General features: G+C 45.9%; 1 protein-coding gene across 1 annotated transcript; it reads right to left on the bottom strand.

Annotated features, from left to right (window-relative positions):
- Nucleotides 1–2167: 2167 nt before the first annotated feature.
- OTUD1 (OTU deubiquitinase 1) lies at nt 2168–4877 on the bottom strand. The gene has a single exon (XM_045007892.1). The coding sequence runs from the start codon at nt 4606–4608 to the stop codon at nt 3367–3369; it is 1242 nt and encodes a 413-aa protein (XP_044863827.1). The 5' UTR covers nt 4609–4877; the 3' UTR covers nt 2168–3366.
- Between the last annotated feature and the right edge of the window lie 3700 nt (nt 4878–8577).

Below are 8577 nucleotides of genomic sequence, written 5' to 3'. Positions count from 1 at the left end.
TCCATTGTATATTATGTGATGTGAGTACTGTCTTCTTTCAGCAGATATGCTATACTCATTTAAAAAACAGACTACAAATTAGAAGTGAACCTGGTCCTGAAACAGAAAAGCCACTTTTATGTTTTTTCATTCATTAATAATACTTAATGTTTCATAAAATGTAGTGTATTATATGTAGTAAAGAGTCTGAACTGAGAAGTCTCTTCTTTTAACTGTTCACAATTTAAGTCTCACCTCAAAGATATTTTGGAGTTACAATATTCTGACTATATTACATCTGACAAGTGTTGCCCTTTTAAATATACTAACACACACGTTCTGCTCACTAATCACTGTGGTAGCTATTAAAAATGCCACTCACAAAGTCCCTAGGGTGATCCCCCAATGCCAAAGTTGATCTAATGCCTTCTTTTGTGCCCTCATTACCTACAAACTAATCACAAACCCTTGTAATTAGGGCACAGAAAAGTACAAAGAAAGAATATACTGCTAGAGCCCTGCATGGATACAAATTTTATATCCATGGATGTGGATATCCAGGGATTTAAAGCGGATTATGTGGAGCTGCAGGGCTCTACCAGGAACAGCAGCAGTATGTTGGACCACTGGTCACAGGAGCCAGCACCCAGCCCGGGCAACTCCTTCAGCATGGCTGTACGCCCCCAGCCCTGTCCACTGGGACAGGCACCAGGCTCACCAGCAGCTCTCCCTGGTCACGCTTGTGGGTGCAAGCAGCTTGTATGCTCCTAGCCAGGAGATGCAAACTGCTGCATGGATTACCTGCAAATTAATTGGGTTGCACCCAATAGGCATTTGCCCTCCCTAAATTATTGGTGATGTTACGTAAAGGTGGGAGTGGGAAATGAGAACAATAATCAGTTGACTCAGGACTCAGCTTTAACAGTACAAACTTATGTCTGTCAGGGGTGTGAAGAGGTGTGATCCCTGACTGGCATACCATGGTGGTAAAAGGCCATAGTGTAGATATAGCTATACAGCAGAACCTCAAAGATATGAACTCCAGAGTTATGGGCTGACGGATCAACCAGACAGCAAGTGAAACCGGAAGTAACCAAGCAGCAGAGACAAAACCAAAAAAACCCAAACACCCCAATTGATCATTCTCTGTGTGATCATTAGCAGCTGTTTACCATAATTTAGAAAATCATTTAGATACCTGGTAATGAACTACTCAATATTTGGGTCCTTAAAGTTTACTAGGGAAAAGTAGATAAGATGGCAATCATTCTTACAGCTTAATGTTTTGTTTCTTTAAAAATGTGTGCGTACATTTTTGCCTTAAGCTTACTTATCTCAGAATTCTATCTCCGTACAGGAGATTCAAATAAAGTCTATGATTAACACAAGTGGACTGGCATCTACTGGTAGAATTCTAATCTTGTTCATCAGCTGACCAAAGACAGAAGTTAGTCTACATTATAGTGTCACACAGTTGTAAGAGGCACAAAAGCTATAGAATTGCAGAGTAGAGAATAGTACCCACTGGGTATGTCTATACTGCAATAACACACCTGTGGCTAGCCTGGCTCAGCTGACTCGAGCTCCACAGGGTTCAGGCTATAAAATTGTAGTGTAGCACTTCAGGCTTGGGCCAGAGCCCAGCTTCTGAGTTGCTGTTAAGAGGAGAGTCCCAGAGCCCAAATATCTACACTGCAATTTTATAGCCCCATGAGCCCAAGTCAGCTGACCCGGACCAACTGCAGGTGGTGTTTTATTGCAGTGTAGACATATCCAATGTTACTTGCTACTGATCCGGCAGCAGTTTTTCTGACTTGAACCATTTCATATCTCAATTCTAGTCTTATTCTGACACTTTTGATGTGCAACACAGTTAATAAGAATGGACTTCTAGTATTATTGGCTATACACTAAACTATCAGCAACACAGCATACAAAAAAATTGGCTAATAAGATATATTGTAGCATACCTCATAATTACTTGAGTTTGAAAAGCTTAAAACTTTTTGTATAAATAGCTTATTAACCTGCAGATCCAGTATTTTTGCATACGCCTCCAAAGACCAGAATCTTTGTAGTCATTTTGTCTCCCTCCCCCCCCCATGTGACTGTAGGAGACAAAACAATCCTCTACAGACATAAACAAAGAGCGCTGTGCAACTCTTAAGAATTTAAAAGAAAAACCAAATAAAATTATACACTTTATTCATTCCATTTTAGCTAATATTCCTATTATACAAGTACAGTAGTAATTCAAAAAAAAATCACAAAATATTACAAAATAAAAAAGTACAAACTGCATTACTTAATAAATATGTCTAACAAATTAAAGTTAACAGGAGATTAAAGAAGATAGCTCTCAGGTTGAAAACATTTAATGTTTGACCCAGCAAACCACACAAGTCTCAGTTTAAATACTTTTTACATAATATAGGACAGTGCATTATATTCTTGATTAGAAAACAACATCAAAAGGAGTAAAATGTTGTGATAACAGCCTGCTGATGCAATGCAAGTGCCACGGGGCACAGAAAAGGCATTAAAAAAAACTCAGAAACCCAAATACTGAGGTACAGCCAATTCTTGCCAAAACTACAAACTATTATCTTATCACAACATTCTACATTAAATTTCTATTATTACAGTTGAATAAAATATAAATGGAACAATGGGTGAGTCACCCAAAGCAACCGAGGCCTATTTACTCTAAACAGTAATTAAATACAGAAGAGTCACATTTGCTCCCTGTACCATTCATGAATAGCTACATTCCAATGGGCTTATAAGACTTGTTCTGTGCTTGAGGCAATCAAAAAACTTTTTGAAGTAGCTATTTAAAAGTTTTCTGCACTTTTATGCAAACCATTGTTTAGCTAAAGTTTATTAACTGTCCATCAATCAGGGAAAGTCGGTCCAGCTAACATTCAAACTGGCTGACATCAATTTCATTTGGTAGTTTAAGTTGTATGGGTCAAATCACAGAAAAAAAATTGTTATATCATAAACCTTATTTACAAAATAAACCTCTTACAAACTTTTCTGGCTGCACAGCTGAAAGCCAGAGGCCAACATGAGATGTAGGAGATGGAGGTAACAGTTTAAAAAAATAATGTGCAAAAAATACATTCTTCTAGAAAATAGAGAACTGGAAAAAAAACCACATATACATGGAGAATCCGCTTCCAAATAATCCAGGGCTAACTTTATACAAGAGAATATTACAAATACAAGTTTGGATTTGTCATCCCCCCCAGTTTAATATTGTAGGGAGGCTCCTCAGTCTAGGGCACCGCTGCTTTATGAAGCATTAAGGCATCACCACCATGGCCGGTGCAAACTGTCTCTCTTGACCTGGAGTAGGGCTTTGAGCCTCTAGACTAGGCAGTCTCATGAGCAGGTGTTCTGCTCGATGTACATCTTGGACAGTGACATGGCCATGGATTTGGCAAGCTCTTCGTCCCGCCTCCGCTGCACCTGAGTCTGCCTGCACCAGGCCTCGTACTCCGGGTTGGGACACACACAGTCCAGCACAGCGTCGTAGTGCCCATTGCTGAGCCAGCTCAGCCAGATGCTGGGCCGGGCCGGGTCCTCAGGGCCCAGGTAGTGGGCCATGGTGGAAACGGTGGGGCTCTCTGGCCTGCCGCCCGTGGTGAGGTGAATGTTTACGTTCAGCATCTGCCCCATGGCCAGGAGCTCAGGGTAGCCAGCCCAAGCGCCGTCCTGGGCGGCGCCGATGAGAAACTCGCCCACATCGCCCTCGATGATGGGGCTGAAGTGGTGCAGGTGGTCGGCGATGTAGTGCACAGTCTGCTCGCGGAGCTCGCTGTGCAGCCGCTGGTCCCCGTACACGGCCTTGCAGATGGCGCGGTACAGGCAGTTTCCATCAGGGATGATGTGGAAGCGGAACCGGCCCTTGTGCCGCAGGTATTTGTCCTGCTTCTCCACCTCGGCCAGGTACAGAGCCAGCTTCTCACTCCGCTCCGGCCCCCTCCTCGGGCCGGGCCCCTCCTCCTCCTCCGCTAGCGGGGAGCAGGGCAGGGCCTGGCCGCTGCTCTCCTCGCCGCCGCCGCCGCAGGAGGCGACCGGGCCGGGCTGGGCGCCGGCCGCCGCCTGCAGAGCCTGGCAGTGCTCGCTGAGGCGGAGGCTGTGGTTGCTGGGCTCCTCCGGGCGGTGCGGGGCTGCGGCGGCCTCCGCGTCCCCGCCGGCTTGTCTCATGCTCTCCAGGATGCCCTCGAGCCAGGCTCGGCTCTGCGGAGAGGCCGGGGCCAGCTCCACGGGGGGCTCGGGGCGCTGCACGATGCGGATGGGCACGATCCTCTCCAGCGGCCTCCTGCGGCTCACGGTGATCTGCGCGCTGGAGCTGTACTGCGGGGCCGCCGCGGGCCCGCCCGGCATCAGCTCCAGGCAGGAGGAGAAGGCAGTCATGGCGGCACCGCTGCCTCCGGGCACCAGACTCTCCTTAGCGGGGCTCTCGGCGGCCGGGCTCTGGCCCGCGGCGCTCGCTGCGTCCGGAGCGGGGGGCACCGCCGGCAGGGAGACCTTGAACACGCCCGCCCCGCCTGCTCCTGCTGCCGCCGCCGCCGCCCCCGATGCCGGGTAGTGGGTGATCACAGAGCTATAAAGCTGCATCCTCAGCCCCCCGCGGGCGGCCTTTTATAGGCGGGGCCAGGGCGGGGAGCGCCCGCGCTCGGGCAGCCGGAGAGGATGAGCCGCCCGGGTAAAAATAAACAGGAGCATCCCCCCGCCCGCGGTGCGGCGGCAGGGCGGCAATTCCTGCTGCGCCACAACTGTGGGCGGCCCCCGCTCGCTAGCCCGCGCGCGCGGCCCTTCTGGAAGCTGCTGGGCCGCGGCGGGCGGGGCTGCTGCTGGGCCTTGTTTACCTCACTCCCTCGGCACGTTGGAATGCGGAGGGCGGGGCCTGGTGGCGTCCCCTCTGTGACGTCACCGAGCGCCGCCGCGGAAAGGGAGTCTGCCCCCTCCCCCCAGAGCCGTGAGCGTGCCCGGCCGCTGCCCCAGGCTGTGCAGCGTATTGGCCGTAAGTGAGGCCGTGCAGGGATGTGTGTGTGTCAGTGTCACCCCAGCAGTCCCAGGCTCGGCCCCTGCCCACCGGCCTCGCTAGCAGTTACTGCTACAGCCACGTGCCCTGGGTCGTTCCCCTCCTCCCCCGTTAGTGGTAAAACAAGCCCGATTCCGGCAAGGTGACACTGCTTGCAGCGTCTCTCTAGCGCCATTGAAACACACAGAACAAGGAGAAAAGGCAAAGACGAGGAATATTTTTTCCTCAGTTTTCACCTGTGCCTTGCGTTGAGTGCATGTGCTGCTGGGCTCTTCAAATCCCATCATATAATTGGGTCCTTGTTGGGGTGGTTAAGACCATCACAAATATCAGGGGAGCTCAGGTTTGTTAAACGATCTGGCGAGAAAGCTAAGCAAAGTGACATTTGAAAAAGGGAAGATGGAGGTGGAAAGTGGGTGTGGCCAAAATAGGCACCTCTTTTCCCATTTCCTGTTTTCCCATCTCCTCTGTAGCTCCTGTTTCAGATCTTAGACGCTTACCTTGATCCAAAACCTTTATCATGTTGTCCCTTTACCTCTCTGTTCTCAGAAAAACCTGTCTCTACCCCGTAAGACTTTCTGTTTCTGCTGTCTTTTTTGTGCACCTGTCTCCTCTTTCTAGCTCCTCCCTGCTGTTATTTTAAACTCATACCCTTAAACTGGTGCAAGAGACTGTGTGGACAATTTCAGTTTAAACCAGGCATATTTCAATTTATTTTAAATATGTTAAGGATTTATTTAAGCTAAACCAAAATAAGTCACACTCTTCACCTGAAATAAGAGTGCCCACACTAAGGCTGCTACCTTTTTAGGCCCCTAAGGCCCCACCCTCTGCTTCCTTCCTGAGGCTCTGCCCCCTCCCCTCAAGGCCCCATCCCTGTCTGCTCACTCCTTTCCCTCCCTACTTCTGTTGCTTGCTGGATCTTCTCAAGGAGCCTGCCTGCAGGTAGGAGGTAGTCCCAGCTGGGCTGGGGCTGATGCAGCTTATTGACCTGGCCCTTTTCCGGCCATTGTTTAAGGTTGCCAGGTCCCCTTTTCAACTGGACTTTCTGGTCAAAAACCGGGCACCTGGCACCCCTAAATGGCATCCAGACACAGAAGCCAAAAAAAGAACTGTCCAAGTAAAACCCAGACAGGTGGTAACCTTAGCACACACAGCTGTTGGTCCTGGTTTAACAAATGTGTTTAGATAAGGCTTTAATCTCTCTCTTCTCTCCCTGTTCCCAGTGTGTGGCTGTCATCTCTTGCCCTTTTGGCTCCTCCTGGAAGTTGCCTGGCTCTCACTCTTCCATTTATTCCATTCCCTTAATGTTGCCATGGGTGATTTCAAGTTCCATGATTCCTCTGACTTTTGTGTCCTTTCTATAACTTCCTAGTTACCTCCAGCTCTAGCTCAATTTCTCCATTCATTGCTTTAGTCAGTGCCTTTACCTAGACCTGATCTACACACACAAATTTTACTGTGATATAGCTGCTTATTTCAGTGGGAGCAGGCATACATCCACATACATATCTGTCTCCCATCAATAGATTTCCATAGTTAAATCAATATATTTGCCATGCTTTAAAATAAAATAAATAAATAGGGCAGCTCTGTGACAGTGCAAGTAGTTTTCTGCGGGTATCCCACGTTGCACCATGAATTGACCTGTCTAGTAAGCTTTCTGCACTTCACTGCCCAAGGTTGCAGGAGTGCAAGCACAACAGCGTGAACATACTCAATAATCGTATTGATTTACCTGTACCTGCATAACTTCTGTATGTAAAAAACATCTTCACTATGTACTGCTCTGTTTCTCAGATTCCAAACTCCATCTTTGATCAACATGTTATTACCATTTTAAAAACGGTTTTAATTATTCCTTTATTTTAAATACAATTTTCTGTTTTCTTTTTTTCTGTCCTCCTTTTTTTCTCCCTCTTTACCCCTCCATAGGCCCAATCCTGTAGTTCAAACACATCAACTTCCACAGATTTCTATGTATAACCCATTTTTAGTTCCCTCTTGTAAATCTAAGTAGAAAATACACACATGAAATTGTATATGCTGTTATAAATCCAACCATTAGTTCTATACGTATCCCTATACACATACTGCTTTGTCTCCAATGAGGACCCCTACAAGAAGAAACTAGAAGTCATCAACTAATAGAAGCGTGAAAACAATGTAATTTGAAAACTTAGGTCCCCAGAATGATTCGTGGTTGGTTTATCTATGCCTGTAATGTCTTGGAATCAAGTTGCTCCAATTTACCTCACCCTAGGTATTATCAGACGCATATCTACCTCTCCATCACAGAGAGTGACAGAGTGTATGTACACTTTACTGATTATGTTCTGACAGACACATTGACTAAGTATCACCCGCTTACTCTAAGATCAAATTTTTGCACCAACATTTAGTCTTATCAGTTGCTGAATAAAAATTGGGAACTGGTATCAGGGCCGGCTCCAGGTTTTTTGCCGCCCCAAGCAAAAAAAAAAAAAATAGCCGGAGTGTTGCTGCTGAAGCAACAAAACAAAACAAAAAACAGCGAGTGCCACCCCTTGAAAAGAGCCGCCCCCAAACGACCGCAATGCCGTCCCTGGAGAAGTGCTGCCCCAAGCACATGCTTGGAATGCTGGTGCCTATAGCCGGCCCTGACTGGTATTCACCAGTTACCTTGGACAGATACTTCATAACCTTATTTTTACATTCTAAAATTTTCTCCAGAATTCATCCCACAAATCAAATGCCTCCTGAAGTGTTTCAATAATCTGATTGGGGCAGACCCCTAAAAACTTTAATACAGTAAGATTTAAATTGTACTAGAGATCTCTTTTTCCTCTTTCCTGTTTTAGCTTTCTTATACTCTATTTAAAAATTAAAGAAGGGGAGTTAATTTATCACTACTTTATCAAAAATAGCAACTTTTTCTTTAGTTATCAATTGCCTTAGTTTATTCTTTATTCCGATACTCTGAAGCTGAGGTCATAGCTACTGGAATAGTACCACATAGCATTTCATTAGGTATTTCTATAAAGGATAAACTTTGACACTTGACTCAGGATTTCCTAGTTGACTTTATACAAAGATAAAAAGAGAGGCTGAAGAAAATTGTTAAAAGTTGTGATACTTTAAAAATATTAGGTATTTAAGAGAGACAGTTGTCCTGTCTATCATAGAATCTTTAATTTTGGAGAACATTAACGTGTTTACACATTTGGGAAGTTTACTGTAGTACTGGGGACCTTTTACTGTGAAGAGTTACAAGGCCAATATTATCCCACAGTTACCACATCAGAAGTTGAAATATAAAAGGAATACTAGGCACTAATTCATGTTGAAATTATTTGATTGACCTGGCATGTCTGGAAAGTTGATACTTTTAGAATGAATAGTGATGTCACAGTAAGCCAGGGGCATTGCAGGCAACGTACTTCAAGGACATAGAGTATTACAACTTCTCTGAAAGTTAGAGAATGACTTTTGTATTTCGGAATGTTCTGAACTTCCCTTCAAATATAGTTAGTGAGACCAGCAGCTAAGACTCTTCAGACCTG

This window comes from Mauremys mutica, chromosome 2 (genome assembly GCF_020497125.1).
Source record: "Mauremys mutica isolate MM-2020 ecotype Southern chromosome 2, ASM2049712v1, whole genome shotgun sequence".
Taxonomy (NCBI): domain Eukaryota; kingdom Metazoa; phylum Chordata; order Testudines; family Geoemydidae; genus Mauremys; species Mauremys mutica.
Note: the sequence above shows the minus strand (reverse complement) of the source record. Positions and strands in the feature narration are given on the sequence as shown.